The following is a 19615-nucleotide window of genomic DNA, read 5'->3' on the forward strand; positions in this document are numbered from 1 at the left end:
ACCCTCAAAAAATCTGTTTTCTGATGTAAAATAAGGATAATAGTTACCATGTATTAAAATCCTATTATGCTGTCAGGCTGCAGTGCTGGAGACTCTGGGTTCAGTCCTTGGGTGGGGAAGATCACCTGGAGAAAGGAATGGCCCCCCAGTCCAGTATTCTCACCTGGATGATTTGATTGTGAGAGGAGCCTTGTGGGTAATACAGGGTTGCTTCATTAGTCTGACTCATGCTGTCTTCCTGTGAGTTAGCGGAGGTCTCTGCAATGGTTGGATAATCATCCTATAATGGTCAGATATAAAAACATAAGAAATACGGCCAAATAATATTGAAAATAGGGTCACTATAATAAACGAATTAATATTATAAAATAAAAGTAAAAACACTATGAGAAGATGTTTTCTAAACAGGGTTTCTTGCTCATTCCATCTTCCAGTTGGTCAGTGAAGGTCTCTGTAATGGGTCAGTTCAGTCACTCAGTCGTGGCCAACTCTTTGGGACCCCATGTATCACAGCATGCCAGGCCTCCCTGTCCATCACCCAAACCAGAGTTTACCCACTCATGTCTATCGAGTTGGAGATGCCATCCAGCCATCTCATCCTCTGTCGTCCCCTTCTCCTCCTGCCCCCAATCCCTCCCAGCATCAGAGTCAACTCTTCCATGATGTGGCCAAAATATTGGAGTTTCAGCTTCAGCATCAGTCCTTCCAAAGAACACCCAGGACTGATCTCCTTTAGGATGGACTGGTTGGAACTCCCTGCAGTCCAAGGGACTCTCAAGAGTCTTCTCCAACACCACAGTTCAAAAGCATCAATTCTTTGGCGCTGAGCACAAAACCCACTCCCACTTCCTCCCAAGTACCCCTACCAGTGACCAGTGTAAGCTCTCGATGCAAGAGAACTCAGGAGCCAAATGACCTGGTTCTCTTCATGGAAACTTTCTTCACATTGAATATGGCACAGTAAATAAATCACTTCATAATAAGTCATTTCACTATTGTCTACAGGCAGAGTGTCACTTTGACTCAATGATTATTGAGTCATATGACAGAAGACACACTGAGCTAAATATAGATGCAACACAGTAATTAGAAGAACATGGGTCACAAGCTATAGTGTTCTATCTTGTTGATTGGGAAAAGAAATAAGAGTTTTTCTATGAATCAGACAGAACCAAGATAGGATGAAACTGCAACTGTCTTTGAATGTCATCTCTAATAGGCCTTCAAATTCTAATATATTCTAACATACCCAATATACACAATTTTGTCAATTACTCAATCATGCTAGAATGAAGGAATCAATCAGATAGAAATGTTCTAGTCTTCCTCCCCAATCCATCCCCAATCTTTTGCTTCTCCTACCATTTCTTTCACAGAGTGTCCCCCGCCAATGCAGGGGTATGTCATGAAGAGTAAATGACCCTTTTTGATGCCATAATCTCCCATGATCTTCCCGTCTTCCAGTTTCTTTCCATTGCAGTTCACAATCTGATTCTTAGGGGGTATAGCGGTCTTCATCTTGATCATCTCCTTCACCTGGGCCACTGAGCTGGACCTTCGCACCTGGAGCTCATGCCTCTGTCCCCCCTCACCAGGCTCCACCAAAACCAAGGGCAGCTCCTCATCACTGGGCTTCACCACCTTCAGGGTGAGGTGGATGGTCGTCTCCTTGTCGATGCCATACGATGACAGAGTTCTCTTTGGCTTTAGGGTCTTCGAGCCCAGCTGCAGGACCTGATCCGGCACAGGAACCTTGGTCCTAGAGCGGACACGTTCATTGATCTTATTCACTCTGTCTCCCAGATGGGCAGTGAAGGTCATTGGTTTCCATTCCTCAGAATGGACAGTCACCTGGACAAAAAAAAGGCCAAGAGACAGCAGCCTATAATGCCTGCCCTCTTCATCACCCCTTGTGCCCCCTCCTTCATTGCTCCCACCCTTCACTGCCAGTCTGATGCTCCAGATCCTTTAAAACAAGCTGTGTCCTTCCCTTGTTTCAAACTTCTCTTTTGAAATTACCAAGTTATAATGTAAGAAAACCAGTCTTATTCTTTTGTAATCATACCTCTTATCTACCCACAAAATGTTATCAGTGATTTCCCACCTTATTTGCCTTTCTCCTATCCAGATAAAGTTTGTCTAATGTTAAAACCCAAGCATCTAAAAATGTACATCGAAGTTTATAAACACCTCTCAAAGAGAATTTCCAAAACTTGACAGGCTAATGGCAATTTCCTAGGGCTTCCTCCATGACTATGACTATTTTAGATGAAAACCCTGTTTAGGAAACATCTTCTCTATAGTGTTTGTACTTTTTTTTTTTTTTAAATAATGATAATTCATTTATTACAGTGTCCCTATTTTTAGTATCACTTGGCCGTATGTATTTCCTATGTTTTTATATCTACCCATTATTGAATATGATCTCTTCCTTTAACCAAATCAGGGCCCCACTCACAGAAAGTAGGGACTACATCTGAATCTTACTTTTATAATCTGAACACAGAGAATCTCACTCCTGTGCTCTCACTGGAAAGCCTCAGAGGACTTCTTTCAGGCTCCATTCAAAAATATCTTCCCAGTCCAGGTGCCACAGAGATTTCTTCACTGAATCCTCACTCTTCTGTGCTAAGCTTTGTCCTCATTGCAAGTTCTCTTTGTAGAGAATATGGTGTTACAGAAGGTAATGTATCAGGGCATTAACAACTTAGGATGCATGAATTCTGTGAACTTCTCTTTTGGGAAAACAAGAAATCTTAGGTTTAAGAACCCTGGAGGCCTGAACAGGATAAGAGAGAAAGGGACCAAGACAATATTTCCATAGTTTTAATTTAAGTCTTGCCAGTGGTGCTGAGCACAAAACCCACTCCCACTTCCTACCAAGTACCCCTACCAGTGACCAGTGTAAGCTCTTGATGCAAGAGAACTCAGGAGCCAAACAACCTGGTTTTCTTCATGGAAACTTTCTTCACATTGAGTAGGTATCAATACCCATCTCTTCCCCTTCCAGATGCATTTCCAGCATGCCCCCTTCACCTCCTAGCTTGTCTTTCATCCATTCCTGGGACTCTCTCATGTCTCAGAGGTCTTCTCACTTCCCCCAACCCGGTATCAAATCCCAACTGATAGAGGCGGTGTGGGGGGTGGCCATGTGTGCAATCATTGGAGCAGAATCAAGAGACAGAGCAAAAGACTTGTCCTCCAGTTTAAACAAGCTGGTTAGTAGGAAATGCCCCACCAACCTGCTGTGTTTATCAAGCTTCCTTGTACTCTTGGCCCTTGCATGGTCTCCTGAATTTACTTTCACTTTTGCTATTGGAGAGTCAATAAAAATACCTCTTGCCCAAGCATTTCTTAGGTCAGCCAATCCATTTGCCCTCCTTTTTTGAAACATGGGATGATATTTTTCTGTTGAGAATTTTTCTCTGATTAACAACTGAGAAAAAGGTTAGCCTGCAGCCCTGAACCCTTACTGGCCTGAAGACCTTTAACACTTGGGGTCATTTCCTGCTGCTCTTAAGTGACCCACCCACATTAGCTGGGGACCTTCATGAGAGCAAGGGTACCCAGGAAACGACAGTGAGATTTGCTGTGGGTGATGTGACCAGGAGCAGCCTGTTCACGCTAGCCTGCAGAATATCTGAAGCACACCTGGAGGATAAATAGCCCTGCACTGAGAAGAGCCATGAGTTCCAGTCCCAGCGCTGACACTCAATGAACCTGAGCAAGTCTGTTCACCTCCCTGGATGTTGGTTTTCTGGTCTATAAAATGATATGGTTGGAGAGAATTCCTAGTGTCTTCTAGGCTCTGAAATCTTTGTTCATAAATGCCCTTTACAAAGAACTTTAGATTCCTGGATCTTGAGCTTTCTATCACTTCCTGTGCTGTCTGTGAACCTACAAATCAAACCCACTACTTGAGAACAGCCCCAAACCAACAATCCAATGCTGCCTCCCACCTTCCACAGGGAAAACAATCACTCATCCCTTTCACCCACAGTGCCTCCACTTCCTCACCTTTACTGCTGGACACTCACTAGGAGCTATTTCCTCCCTGGCTCTTCAGATATGTATGGATTAGGACAAAAAGAGAGTACATAAACTGTGAGTGCTCAGGGAAGTTTCCGGATCACTCTGACCTCCTAACATTCCAAATGAATTGCTCTCGTTTCCCAAAGTTTCAGAACATTGCCACATCCCACTTCAAGAAAAGCATTTATTAAAAGTGCTTCAAACGTTTTCAAGTGAAAGGTCTGTAAAAATGCAAGTTGTCATCTTTTGTGTGTTTCCAGTGGTCATTTACTGTACCCTCCCTCACTGATAAATATCAGATGATCCCATTTACTCTAGGAGTTTCCATCCTGGAGAACTTGGGTTACAGAAGTGGCTACACAGAGTTCTGGGATTCAAGAGCTCATTCCAGTATTTTAACAAACTTAACATAAATCACGTATTTGAAACTCTTGTTAGACAGCTAATTGAACTGATTGTTATTTCAATTATTTTGTGGTGTAGACATACTTATTTAAACACACAGGATGAGCATGTGGAAAGAAAAGAACATAGGATGAGTATGTGGAAAGAAAAGAAAAAAGTATAAAGGAAAAGAATGTTTTATGGAATAGACTGGAAATCTTGACCTACTATTCTCCCTTCAGATAATTCTCCAAGTTCTCTGTTTAGAATACAAGTTTGTGATATCTGGTTGCTTCAGAGTAGAAAAGGTTTACCTGTGCTGATCCTGCACCCACTGTTCAATAGGATGTGGGAACTCTGAAACGTCATCAGTGGCCAGGGCAATAGGAAAAGTGAAACCCCTGCAGAAGGATAAGGATGAGGGAATGGGTCTGGAGCAAGAAAGGAGAGCTGTACAAAGCAGAATTGAATAAGCTGCGGTCATCTTAAAATTTTTATTTGTATCTAATACTTTCTTAGGTCTTAACATTATTTCTGAATAAAGAGAAGAGGGACAGTAGATGGTTAAAGCTTCTTATAATCAATGTCTCTCTTGCAGGCTTTCTCTCGCCCTAAGGCATGCAGGATCTTAGTTCTTGGAACCAGGGATTGAACCCGTGCCCCTGAAGTGGGAGCAGGAGTCAACTGCCAAGAAAGTCTATGATACAAGCACCATCCTGGTGCCAATATCTGCATTTTCTGGGGCAGCAGGGAACCTTGGCCAGAGGCTCCCGGAGGGAGAGCCCAGGCATGACATTTCCCAGGGATGATATTTGTCTGTTGATACCCCTCAGATCTGTACCACAGCCAGCCCTGAGTTGCAGATCTGTAGGTCTAGCTGCAGAGAAGGCAATGGCATCCCACTCCAGTACTCTTGCCTGGAAAATCCCTTGGACGGAGGAGCCTGGTGGGCTGCAATCCATGGGGTCGCTAAGGGTCAGACACGACTTCACTTTCACTTTTCACTTTCATGCATTGGAGAAGGAAATGGCAACCCACTCCAGTGTTCTTGCCTGGAGAATCCCAGGGACGGGGGAGCCTGGCGGGCTGCCATCTCTGGGGTCGCACAGATCAGGCACGACTGAAGCGACTTAGCAGCAGCAGGTCTAGCTGCTTCCATGCATGGTTCCTTGGACTCCCTGCATGTCCTTGAACATGCCAGGCTCTCTCTGGCATGAGCTGAGAACTCATTTCAGTATTTTGAAAACCTTAACATATGTCATGTTTCCCTCTTTGAAGCTCTCACTGGAGAGTGAATCATGTTGGAAAACCTAATACTTGTTTTAGTGTGTTTTTGGGGGGAAGACATACATTCTGAAACACATGAGTGTGAAGGGGGAAGAATGCCGGATGGAATTGAGTGGAAATGTTGACCTGCTTTTTCTCCCTTCAGACAGCTCTCCAGGTCTTACTCTCCCTGTGTTTAGAAAACACGATTGTGAGCTTTAACTGAGGCACAGCCGTAAAGAGCTATCCCTAGTCCTCCGTCCAGTAGGATCCGGGGGTTCTGAAACTGCACCAGTAGGCAGGCAGAAAAGCTCAGGTTAGGTTGAGGGTGATCTGGAAAGAGAAAGTCCTGTGGCAGGACAGGGATGGGGAGGGACCTGAAAAGAGTAAGGAAGACTGAACAAGGCAGCCTATTTTCAAACTTTACTTGCACTCATTTAATTTCTTAAATCTCCACACCACTTCTGGAAAGAGAAGAGGAAGTATGGATGCTTGAAACTGCTCAAAATTAAATTGTGTCTTCTCAGAGCTTTTCTGTCTTGCCCTTCTGGCTCCAGGGCCCTATGCCATGTTGGTGCCTATGTCTGCATTCTCAAGGGAAGCAGGGAACCTTGGTCAGAATGTCCAGGATGCTGAGCCCAGAAATGTCATTTGCCAGCAATGATATCTGTGTGCCAATACCTTTGAGTCCTCTGAGTTCTACCCAGAGCCCCCACCTTGAGCTGCAGATCAGTGTATCTAGCTGCTTCCATGCATGGTTCTGCAGACTTCCCTGCATCCTTGAACTTGCCTGGCTCTCTGCCACCTGGGCACTGAGCTCCCCTTTCCCTCTGACTCTACCCTCAACACCTTGGATTTATTAGAATATGCAATGTAAGCAGTATCTCCTCTAGGAAGTCCTCTCTGACTCTGTTCCACCCTCTCCCGGGTTATATGCTCATCTCCTGTCCTTTTCCAGACCCTCTGCAAACCTTCTAGAGCATGTTCTCCAGTGATAAGGTCATCTGCTTGCTTGTTCTTTACCTTTAGTCAACAGTGGAAATCTTGAGGGTCATGACTGTGTCTGAATTATCCTATACGTTCAGCACTTCCCAGGCGTGTGGACGGACACAGGATGTACTTACTAACTGGGTACCAAATGCATGGATAAGTTAATAAATGAATGAATAAGTGAGTAGAAAAGGAAACATTTCTTGAGTATTGATACCTCAAACTATAGATGCGGCTATACTGCTGATAGTAGTTTGGTACTTGGATAAAAACAGACATATAGACCAGTGGAACAGAAACGAGAGGCCAAATGCAAGCCCGTGCATATGTGGTCAACACCTATTTCACAAGGGGGCCAAGAATGCTCAATGGGGAGAAGACAGACCTTTTAATAAATAGTGTTGGGAAAATGGGATGTCTGCATGATGAAAAACTGAAACAGATCTCAGTCCCACTCCCCCTCACAATGTCGAATGGAGTAAAGATTAAAATGTAGGATGTTTAAGCATAGAGCTCCTAGAATGAAATACAGAGGAAAAGGCCCTTGACATTGCCAGGGACTGAGGGTTTCAGGAAATGCGGAGGTGGATGTTCTGAGGGTACAAAATCTCAGGTATGAAATGATAAGTTCTGGGAATCTAATGTTCAGTGTGTTGACCAGTGGTCCGCAACCCCAGGCAATGAACAGGAACCAAACCGTGGCCTGTTAGGAGATGGGTTGCCCAGAGAAGGTGAATGGCAGGAGAAATGAAAACCATCCCCACCTTTCCCAGCTCCCTGGCCGAGGTCCCTGGAAAAATTCTCTTCCACGCAACTAGTCCCTGGTGTCAAAAAGGTTGGGGAGTGCTGGTGTTGACCATAGTTAATATGATTGTATTGGATACTTAAAAGTTGCTGTGAGAGGAGAATTTTAATTTCTCACCACCATCACAATACAAAATGTTGATTATGAGATGATGAATGTGCTAACCTTGTGGTAAACACTTTGCCATGTATAGGTATATAAGTCATAATATTATATGTTTTAAATTGACGAGCTGTTAAGTGAAAATCACTTCTCAATAAAGCTGCAAAAATATAAAATTGAAGTTAGTGGTCATGAATGCTATGTGAAATTTCTCAACACAACTATGGCCTTTTCTTCATCCACAATCAACTGAACAGATGCAGGGAAAGGCTAGGATTTTAGCTGGATTTTATCATACACCTGTATAGAATGTCTGGAAAAAAAAAAAAAGTAATTATAATGACTGCCTAGGGAATCTAAACTGGAGAGAGAGATGTAAAGATATGAGGGAGGTGAAGCACAGTGATAAATGTCTAGGGGCATACTGAGGAAGAAACTGAAAGGAGATGCTACAGAAGTACAGTCTCCGTGGATACTGAATTCTCAGGAATCACAGAGGTAGCTGTGGAGAGAGTGAGAGTGAGTCAGGACAAAACCCTTCAAGGAAAAAAGGGAGCCAAGGGGTGAGGTGGGGATGACAGCAGCTAGGAGGGTTAGGGGGCAAAGCTGCAGTCAAAACTGAGGATGATGGCATTTAATCTGCAACATCTCATATAGGGAAGGTATTCTTTTTTTTTTTTTTTAAGATTTGTTTAGTTTTGGCTGCCCTGGGTCTACGTTGCTGTGCACGGGCTTTCTCTTGTTGTGGTACGCAGTTTTCTCATTGCTGTGGCTTCTCTTGTTGCTGAGCACGGGTTCTAGAGCACAGGCACAGTAGTTGTGGGCACTGGCTTTGTTGCTCAGAGGGAATGTGTGCACTTTCCAGATCAGGGATGGTACCTGTGTCTCCTGCACTGGCTGGTGGACTCGTAGGCACCAGACCAACAAAAATCCCCCACAGATGAGGGTTGCAACACATGCATTATAGATGATGACACCAAGCAGTATGAGGCTAAATAGCTGGCCAAGGTCTCTCAGCAGAGATTGAAATCTTAAACCAGTTAAAAATTAAGAGTAGCAATGATGTGAGAAGGAATTGTTCTGCCTCTGGTTTCCACACACTGCCAGGGACAGCCTACCCAAAAGGGCCTTTCTCTCCAATGTTTTCCCTTTGCTACACTGGGGGAGCTCACTCTGAATATTCCATATAAAGACTAATTAAGGGCAAGGGTCATAGAGTCTCCAGAGCTCCTTCTCCTCTCCTAAACACCAGGAGTAGTTGATTCCCTGGTTTCCTCTCCAATAAGAGGCTCATCAACACCCTTTCTCATTCTCTACAACTGCTCTGCCCTTTATAACCAGGGAGGACATTTCTGCTGCCACCACCAGCTCATCCTGATTTGCCATTGCCACAATGGTCAGGCCCTTGCCTTGTCTACACCTCCTTACAGGGTTCTCTAGGAACCCACATCCTCACCTCTGCTTTCCAGGACTTGGGGAGGATTTCAGTGCTTCCCTTCATACTCCCAAGACATTCTATTCATTCTCCTGCTAAACAGCAGGAAGCACGCACCCCAGTTCTTCTGTCCTATGGTAACTGCTCTGATCTCAAGCACCTATTTCAGAAATCAACAGTCGTGTCATTGGTCTTTCTTCCATCCCTGCCACGGCCACTTCAAACCTGGAGAATCCAGAGCAGGAGCAAGAAACCAACTTCTCACCTGGAAACTGAAGGTCTAAATATACTTGCCACAGAATAAGACACAAAGGCGGGCGTAGTACACACCACACTTTAAAAAATGGTCCTACAGATGAGGAGCACATTCTGGAATCCCAAATCATGTGTAGGGACACATTATAGAACATTATTTCAGACAGAGTTGTGTCCCGGGTCTTGAGAGTAATTTTGGCATTCATCTTTGTATATGTGTCTAAGTATGTCTGAGCTATGTGTTTGGAAATTCATGTGTACCTGCGGTAAAGATGTCTGTGCAGTTTTATCCTTCTGTGCCTGTTTTCAGAGTTTGGCATCTTTGGTTTGACTTGCCTGTCTTTACTAGTGTGTGGCTATGTAATCACAGAATTAGGTGATTTTAATTTTATAACTTTACATCTCTAGAACCAGTGATCTATACACCTGAATGTTGTCTCTTGCATTTATTTATGTCCAGTACATCTATAAAATTATTTAGACTTTAAGGTCAGTCTTTGCCTTGTCTTTGTCTTTTATCTTTCACTATCCCTAGCATATTAGAGCCTGGTTCATGAAAAAAGGAAGGACCTTTCAATTAGTCAGATTTGTGTTGAAATCCTGATAAGCATTTACAAACCATGTGACCCTGGGCCTATTATTTAATCTCAATTACCTTGTTGTTTTGCTGTATAAAATAGAAGTAGTAACCAATTTTCAGATGACTAAGCTTAGGATTAATATATGAAAAGTGGTATAAATTTATACCCCAGTCTGTCTTTACCTTGCGTAGTACCCTCAAAAAATCTGTTTTCTGATGTAAAATAAGGATAATAGTTACCATATATTAAAATCCTGTTCTGGTGTCAGGCTGCAGTGCTGGAGACTCTGGGTTCAGTCCTTGGGTCGGGAAGATCACCTGGAGAAAGGAATGGCCCCCCAGTCCAGTATTCTCACCTGGAGGATTGGATTGCGAGAGGAGCCTTGTGGGTAATACAGGGTTGCTTCATTAGTCTGACTCATGCTGTCTTCCTGTGAGTTAGCGGAGGTCTCTGCAATGGTTTGATAATCATCCTATAATGGTCAGATATAAAAACATAAGAAATACATACAGCCAAATAATATTGAAAATAGGGTCACTATAATAAATGAATTAATATTATAAAATAAAAGTAAAAACACTATGAGAAGATGTTTTCTAGACAGGGTTTCTTGCTCATTCCATCTTCCAGTTGGTCAGTGAAGGTCTCTGTAATGGGTCAGTTCAGTCGCTCAGTCGTGGCTGACTCTTTGCAACCCCATGAATCACAGCATGCCAGGCCTCCCTGTCCGTCACCAAAACCAGAGTTTACCCACTCATGTCCATGTAGTTGGTGATGCCATCCAGCCATCTCATCCTCTGTCGTCCCCTTCTCCTCCTGCCCCAATCCCTCCCAGCATCAGAGTCTTTCCAATGAGTCAACTCTTCCATGATGTGGCCAAAATATTGGAGTTTCAGCTTCAGCATCAGTCCTTCCAAAGAACACCCAGGACTGATCTCCTTTAGGATGGACTGGTTGGAACTCCCTGCAGTCCAAGGGACTCTCAAGAGTCTTTTCCAACACCACAGTTCAAAAGCATCAATTCTTTGGCGCTGAGCACAAAACCCACTCCCACTTCCTCCCAAGTACCCCTACCAGTGACCAGTGTAAGCTCTCGATGCAAGAGAACTCAGGAGCCAAATGACCTGGTTCTCTTCATGGAAACTTTCTTCACATTGATTAGGTATCAGTACCCATCTCCTCCCCTTCCAGATGCATTTCCAGCATGGCCCCTTCACCTCCTAGCTTGTTCTTCATCCATTCCTGAGACTCTCTCATGTCTCAGAAGTCCTCTCACTTCCCCCAACCCGGTATCAAATCCCAACTCACAGAGGCGGTGTGTGGGGTGCCCATGTCTTGCAATCAGAGAGGCAGAATCAAGAGACAGAGCAAAAGACTTGTCCTCCAGTTTAAACAAGCTGGTTAGTAGGAAATGCCCCACCAACCTGCTGTGTTTATCAAGCTTCCTTGTACTCTTGGCTCTCCCTTGGTCTCCTGAATTTACTTTCACTTTTGCTATAGGAGAGTCAATAACAATACCTCCTGCCCAAGCATTTCTTAGGTCAGCCAATCCATTTGCCCTCCTTTTTCAAAATATGGGATGATATTCTTCTGTTGAGAATTTTTCTGATTAACAACTGAGAAAAAGGTTAGCCTGCAGCCCTGAACCCTTACTGGCCTTAAGACCTTTAACACTTGGGGTCATTTCCTGCTGCTCTTAAGTGACCCGCCCACATTAGCTGGGGACCTTCGTGAGAACAAGGGTACCCAGGAAAAGACTGAGATTTGCTGTGGGTGATGTGACCAGGAGCAGCCTGTTCACGCTAGCCTGCAGAATATCTGAAGCACACCTGGAGGATAAATAGCCCTGCACTGAGAAGAGCCATGAGTTCCAGTCCCAGCGCTGACACTCAATGAACCTGAGCAAGTCTGTTCACCTCCCTGGATGTTGGTTTTCTGGTCTATAAAATGATATGGTTGGAGAGAATTCCTAGTGTCTTCCAGGCTCTGAAATCTTTGTTCATAAATGCCCTTTACAAAGAACTTTAGATTCCTGGATCTTGAGCTTTCTATCACTTCCTGTGCTGTCTGTGAACCTACAAATCAAACCCACTACTTGAGAACAGCCCCAAACCAACAATCCAATGCTGCCTCCCACCTTCCACAGGGAAAACAATCACTCATCCCTTTCACCCACAGTGCCTCCACTTCCTCACCTTTACTGCTGGACACTCACTAGGAGCTATTTCCTCCCTGGCTCTTCAGATATGTATGGATTAGGACAAAAAGAGAGTACATAAACTGTGAGTGCTCAGGGAAGTTTCCGGATCACTCTGACCTCCTAACATTCCAAATGAATTGCTCTCGTTTCCCAAAGTTTCAGAACATTGCCACATCCCACTTCAAGAAAAGCATTTATTAAAAGTGCTTCAAACGTTTTCAAGTGAAAGGTCTGTAAAAATGCAAGTTGTCATCTTTTGTGTGTTTCCAGTGGTCATTTACTGTACCCTCCCTCACTGATAAATATCAGATGATTCCATTTACTCTAGGAGTTTCCATCCTGGAGAACTTGGGTTACAGAAGTGGCTACACAGAGTTCTGGGATTCAAGAGCTCATTCCAGTATTTTAACAAACTTAACATAAATCACGTATTTGAAACTCTTGTTAGACAGCTAATTGAACTGATTGTTATTTCAATTATTTTGTGGTGTAGACATACTTATTTAAACACACAGGATGAGCATGTGGAAAGAAAAGAACATAGGATGAGTATGTGGAAAGAAAAGAAAAAAGTATAAAGGAAAAGAACGTTTTATGGAATAGACTGGAAATCTTGACCTACTATTCTCCCTTCAGATAATTCTCCAAGTTCTCTGTTTAGAATACAAGTTTGTGATATCTGGTTGCTTCAGAGTAGAAAAGGTTTACCTGTGCTGATCCTGCACCCACTGTTCAATAGGATATGGGAACTCTGAAATGTCATCAGTGGCCAGGAAGAAAATGTCAGATGAGGTTGAGGGCAATAGGAAAAGTGAAACCCCTGCAGGAGGATAAGGATGAGGGAATGGGTCTGGAGCAAGAAAGGAGAGTTGTACAAAGCAGAGTTGAATAAGCTGCCGTCACCTTCAAAATTTTATTAGTACCTAATACTTTCTTAGGTCTTAATGTTATTTCTGAATAAAGAGAAGAGGGACAGTAGATGGTTAAAGCTTCTTATAATCAATCTCTCTCTTGCAGGCTTTCTCTCACCCTAAGACATGCAGGATCTTAGTTCTTGGAACCAGGGATTGAACCCGTGCCCCTGAAATGGGAGCAGGAGTCAACTGACAAGAAAGTCTATGATACAAGCACCATCCTGGTGCCAATATCTGCATTCTCTGGGGAAGCAGGGAACCTTCACCAGAGGCTCCCGGAGGGAGAGTCCAGGCATGACATTTCCCAGGGATGATATTTGTCTGTTGATACCCTTCAGATCTGTACCCACAGCCAACCCTGAGTTGCAGGTCTGTAGGTCTAGCTATGGAGAGGGCAATGGCACCCCACTCCAGTACTCTTGCCTGGAAAATCCCTTGGACGGAGGAGCCTGGTGGGCTGCAATCCATGGGGTCGCTAAGAGTCAGACACGACTTCACTTTCACTTTTCACTTTCATGCATTGGAGAAGGAAATGGCAACCCACTCCAGTGTTCTTGCCTGGAGAATCCCAGGGACGGGGGAGCCTGGTGGGCTGCGGTCTATGGGGTCGCACAGATTGGACATGACTGAAGCGACTTAGCAGCAGCAGGTCTAGCTGCTTCCATGCATGGTTCCTTGGACTCCCTGCATGTCCTTGAACATGCCAGGCTCTCTCTGGCATGAGCCGAGAACTCATTTCAATATTTTGAAAACCTTAATCCGATGTCATGTTCCCCTCTTTGAAGTTCTCACTGGAGAGTGAATCATGTTGGAAAACCTAATACTTGTTTTAGTGTGTTTTTGGGGGGAAGACATACATTCTGAAACACATGAGTGTGAAGGGGGCAGAATGCCGGATGGAATCGAGTGGAAACCTTGACCTGCCTTTTCTCCCTTCAGACAGCTCCCCAGGTCTTACTCTCCCTGTGTTTAGAAAACAGGATTGTGAGCTTTGACTGAGACACAGCAGTAAAGTGCTATCCCAAGTCCACTGTCCAGTAGGACCTGGGGATTCTGAAACCTCACCAGTGGCTAGGCAAAAAAGCTCAGATTAGGTTGAGGGTGATCTGGAAGGAAAGAGTCCTGTGGCAGGACACGGATGGGAGAGGGACCTGGAAAGAGTAAGGAAGACTGAACAAGGCAGCCTATTTTCAAAGTTTACTTGCACTCATTTAATTTCTTTAATCTCCATGCCACTTCTGGAAAGAGAAGAGGAAGTATGGATGCTTGAAACTGCTCAAAATTAAATCATGTCTTCTCAGAGCCTTTCTGTCTTGCCCTTCTGGCTTCAGGGCCCTACGCTATGTTGGTGCCTATGTCTGCATTCTCAGGGCAGCCTTGGACAGAATCTCCAGGATGCTGAGCCCAGAAATGTCGTTTGCCAGCAATGATATCTGTGTGCCAATACCTCTGAGTCCTCCGAGTTCTACCCAGAGCCACAACCCTGAGCTGCAGATCAGTGTATCTAGCTGCTTCTATGCATGGTTCTGTGGACTTCCCTGCATCCTTGAACTTGCCTGGCTCTCTGCGACTTGGGCACTGAGCACCCTTTCCCTCTGACTCTACCCTCCACACCTTGGATTTATTAGAATATGCAATGTAAGCAGCATCTCCTCTAGAAAGTCCTCTCTGACTCTGTTCCACCCTCTCCAGGGTTATATGCTCATCTCCTGTCCTTTTCCAGACCCTCTGCAAACCTTCTAGAGCATGTTCTCCAGCGATAAGGTCATCTGCTTGCTTGTCCTTTACCCTTAGTCAACAGTGGAAATCTTGAGGGTCATGACTGTATCTGAATTATCCTATATGTTCAGCACTTCCCAGGCATGTTGACGGACACAGGATGTACTTACCAACTGGGTACCAAATGCATGAATAAGTTAATAAATGAATGAATAAGTGAGTAGAAAAGGAAACATTTCTTGAGTATTGATACCTCAAACTATAGATGCGGCTATACTGTTGATAGTAGTTTGGTACTTGGATAAAAACAGACATATAGACCAGTGGAACAGAAACGAGAGGCCAAATGTAAGCCCATTCATATATGGTCAATGCCTATTTCACAAGGGAGCCAAGAATGCTCAATGGGGAGAAGACAGACCTTTTAATAAATAGTGTTGGGAAAATGGGATGTCTGCATGATGAAAAACTGAAACAGATCTCAGTCCCACTCCCCCTCACAATGTTGAATGGAGTAAAGATTAAAATGTAAGACATTTAAGCATAGAGCTCCTAGAATGAAATACAGAGGAAAAGGCCCTTGACATTGCCAGGGACTGAGGGTTTCAGGAAATGCGGAGGTGGATGTTCTGAGGGTACAAAGTCTCAGGTATGAAATGATAAGGTCTGGGAATCTAATGATCAGTGTGTTGACCAGTGGTCCCCAACCCCAGGCAATGAACAGGAACCAAACCGTGGCCTGTTAGGAGATGGGTTGCCCAGAGAAGGTGAATGGCAGGAGAAATGAAAACCATCCTCACCTTTCCCAGCTCCCTGGCCGAGGTCCCTGGAAAAATTCTCTTCCACGCAACTAGTCCCTGGTGTCAAAAAGGTTGGGGAGTGCTGGTGTTGACCATAGTTAATATGATTGTATTGGATACTTAAAAGTTGCTATGAGAATAGAATTTTAATGTTTTCACCACCATCACAATACAAAATGTTGATTATGAGATGAAGAATGTGCTAACTTTTGTGTGGTAAACACTTTGCCATGTATAGGTATATAAGTCGTAATATTATATGCTTTAAACTGACAAGCTGTTAAGTGAAAATCACTTTTCAATAAAGCTGCAAAAATATAAAAATGAAGTTAGTGGTCATGATGCTATATGAAATTTCTCAACACAACTATGGCCTTTTCTTCATCCACAATCAACTGAACAGATGCAGGGAAAGGCTAGGATTTTAGCTGGATTTTATCATACACCTATATAGAATATGTGAGAAAAAAAAAAGTAATTATAATGACTGCCTAGGGAATCTAAACTGGAGAGAGAGATGTAAAGATATGAGGGAGATGAAGCACAGTGATAAATGTCTAGGGGCGTACTCAGGAAGAAACTGAAAGGAGATGCTACAGAAGTACAGTCTCTGTGGATACTGAATTCTCAGGAATCACAGAGGTAGCTGTGGAGAGAGTGAGAGTGAGTCAGGACAAAGCCCTTCATGGAAAAAAGGGACCAAGAGGGTGAGGTGGGGATGACAGCAGCTAGGAGGGTTAGGGGGCAAAGCTGCAGTCAAAACTGAGGATGATGTCATTTAATCCACAACATCTCCCACAGGGAAGGTATTCTTTTTTTTTTTTTTTTTAAGATTTATTTAGTTTTGGCTGCCCTGGGTCTACGTTCCTGTGCACGGGCTTTCTCTTGTTGTGGTACGCAGTTTTCTCATTGCTGTGGCTTCTCTTGTTGCTGAGCACGGGTTCTAGAGCACAGGCACAGTAGTTGTGGGCACTGGCTTTGTTGCTCAGAGGGAATGTGTGCACTTTCCAGATCAGGGATGGTACCTGTGTCTCCTGCCCTGGCTGGTGGACTCTTAGCCACCAGACCAACAAAAATCCCCCACAGATGAGGGTTGCAACACATGATGACACCAAGCAGTATGAGGCTAAATAGCTGGCCAAGGTCTCTCAGCAGAGATTGAAATCTTAAACCAGTTAAAAATTAAGAGTAGCCATGATGTGAGAAGGAATTGTTCTGCCTCTGGTTTCCACACACTGCCAGGGACAGCCTACCCAAAAGGGCCTTTCTCTCCAATGTTTTCCCTTTGCTACACTGGGGGAGCTCACTCTGAATATTCCATACAAAGACTAATTAAGGGCAAGGGTCGTAGAGTCTCCAGAGCTCCATCTTCTCTCCTAAACACCAAGAGTAGTTGATTCCCTGGTTTCCTCTTCAGTAAGAGGCTCAACACCCTTTCTCATTCTCTACAACTGCTCTGCCCTTTATAACCAGGGAGGACGATTTTGCTGCCACCACCAGCTCATCCTGATTTGCCATTGCCACAAGGGTCAGGCCCTTGCCTTGTCTACACCTCCTTACAGGGTTCTCTAGGAACCCACATCCTCACCTCTGCTTTCCAGGACTTGGGGAGGATTTCAATGCTTCCCAGGACTTAGGGAGTGCTTGGAGCAGGAGCTCCGCCCATGACAAAGGTCATGAGGAAGGAGGCTCTGGATAGGCAAAGGCAGGATTGAGCCTCAGGAGTCTCCCTGGAAATTCTCGAGCATCTACCCCCAAAACCAGAGTCTGCCTACTTTATGCTTTGTGCTCTCACCTACACCTCTGACTTTACCGGGGGCTGTCCCCCACTACCTCTGTCTGAAAAAAAGAGTTAACTTACAGCTCCAGTTAATAAAATTCCTGGGTGTGATAGTGTTTCAACCTACAAACTCCTTTGGAAGTCCTCTAGCCTGCCTGAATAGGTTTTTCCGGCCACATGTGATTGCTCAGAGCCTCCCAGCTGTCAGAGGCATGAGATGTTCTAAACTGTCTAAATACAGGTTCCTTTGAGCAGTTAAAAGATTGATTAGAAATTGTATTGGTGAAGGGTTTTTCACTTGTTGGGCCAATGTTTGCTGCTAAGTCTCCATATCCCTTACCTGCTGTGTCCCTGGCAGTGTATTGATTGACATAATTGGTGTAAGTAGCAGCTTTAATGTTTGTAACCTTGGACCCTTGAGTTGATTCTTTTTCTTGTTATAGCCCACCACACCTTTGCCCTGTAGGAATGCAACTTTATCTAATGCTTTTGGAGGGTGGCGCCTGACTAATCACCTTTAGAGAAAAATAAGTTTTCTGAAGAAAGGGTCTTAAAATGTTAACAGGCCTCTGGGCCAGAAGATGATGCAAATCACCTAAACTTTTGCATATGATAAGTTTGCAGGAAGAAAGCCTGGCTTACTGCATGACTCTACCCCTTCCCCCATTATCCTCTATGCATAACTTAAGGTATAAAAACTACTTTGGAAAATGAAGTGTGGGCCTTGTTCACAGAAGCTTGGTCCCCCATGTCGTTCTTTCTCTCACCTTTCTGGCTGAATTATTCAGCCTCTTTTCTCCACTGAATTTCCTCACTGAGCTATCCTCATTTCAGCCTCTTTTCTCCACTGAATTTCCTCACTGAGCTATCCTTATTCTATTACTCTTTATATCCTTAATTAACATTTAATTAAGCAATTGTTTCCTGATCCTCGCCGACGCCGTCCCCGCTTCGAATTCCCTGGATCCACCGGGGCTGGACCCTGGCAAGGGAGCTTCATACTCCCAAGACATTCTATTCATTCTCTGGCTAAACAGCAGGAAGCATGCACCCCAGTTCTCCTGCCCTATGGTTACTGCTCTGATCTCAAGCACCCATTTCAGAAATCAACAGTCGTGTCACTTGGTCTTTCTTGCATCCCGCCATGGCCACTTCAAACCTGGAGAATCCAGAGCAGGAGCAAGAAACCAACTTCTCACCTGGAAACTGAAGGTCTAAATATACTTGCCACAGAATAAGACACCAAGGCGGGCATAGTACACACCACACTTTAAAAAAATGGTCCTACAGATGAGGAGCACATTCTGGAATCCCAAATCATGTGTAGGGACACATTATAGAACATTATTTCAGACAGAGTTGTGTCCTGGATCTTGAGAGTAATTTTGGCGTTCGTTTTTGTATACGTGTCTACGTATGTCTGAGCTATGTGTTTGGAAATTCATGTGTACCTGTGGTAAAGATGTCTGTGCAGTTTTATCCTTCTGTGCCTGTTTTCAGAGTTTGGCATCTTTGGTTTGGCTTGCCTGTCTGAACTAGTGTGTGGCTATGTAATCACAGAATTAGATGATTTTAATTTTATAACTCTACATCTCTAGAACCAGTGGTCTATACACCTGAATGTTGTCTCTTGCATTTATTTATCTCCAGTATGACTATAAAATTATTTAGACTTTAAGGTCAGTCTTTGCCTTGTCTTTGTCTTTTATCTTTCACTATCCCTAGCATATTAGAGCCTGGTTCATGAAAAAAGGAAGGACCTTTCAATTAGTCAGATTTGTGTTGAAATCCTGATAAGCATTTACAAACCATGTGACCCTGGGCCTATTATTTAATCTCAATTACCTTGTTTTTTTGCTGTATAAAATAGAAGTAGTAACCAATTTTCAGATGACTAAGCTTAGGATTAATATATGAAAAGTGGTATAAATTTATACCCCAGTCTGTCTTTACCTTGCGTAGTACCCGGATTCATTTTGATATTTGGCAAAACTAATACAATTATGTAAAGTTTAAAAATAAAATAAAATTTAAAAAAAATCTCTTTTCTGATGTGAAATAAGGATAATAGTTACCATGTATTAAAATCCTATTATGCTGTCAGGCTGCAGTGCTGGAGACGCTGGGTTCAGTCCTTGGGTGGGGAAGATCACCTGGAGAAGAGAATGGCCCCCCAGTCCAGTATTCTCACCTGGACGATTGGATTGCGAGAGGAGCCTTGTGGGTAATACAGGGTTGCTTCATTAGTCTGACTCATGCTGTCTTCCTGTGAGTTATCGGAGGTCTCTGCAATGGTTGGATAATCATCCTATAATGGTCAGATATAAAAACATAAGAAATACATACGGCCAA

At 43.9% G+C, this 19615-nt stretch overlaps 1 protein-coding gene across 4 annotated transcripts in view; it reads right to left on the bottom strand.

The window, feature by feature from the left end:
• The window catches only part of LOC786987 (uncharacterized), a 55973-nt gene that overhangs the window by 12833 nt on the left and 23525 nt on the right, over positions 1-19615 (bottom strand). For 3 of the 4 annotated variants that reach the window (XM_059880635.1, XM_024984040.2, XM_010818399.4), the window contains exons 2-5: positions 19455-19571; positions 10206-10322; positions 1363-1851; positions 164-280 (exon numbers count right to left, since the gene is read on the bottom strand). In XM_059880635.1, the coding sequence (XP_059736618.1) occupies positions 164-280; positions 1363-1851; positions 10206-10322; positions 19455-19520 (789 nt within the window). In that variant the 5' untranslated portion in view covers positions 19521-19571. Of the gene's footprint in view, positions 1-163; positions 281-1362; positions 1852-10205; positions 10323-11158; positions 11259-19454; positions 19572-19615 lie in introns of those variants that run through there. The other variant, XM_059880636.1, reaches the window with a different exon arrangement.

Source organism: Bos taurus, chromosome 23 (genome assembly GCF_002263795.3).
Source record: "Bos taurus isolate L1 Dominette 01449 registration number 42190680 breed Hereford chromosome 23, ARS-UCD2.0, whole genome shotgun sequence".
NCBI classification, from domain to species: domain Eukaryota; kingdom Metazoa; phylum Chordata; class Mammalia; order Artiodactyla; family Bovidae; genus Bos; species Bos taurus.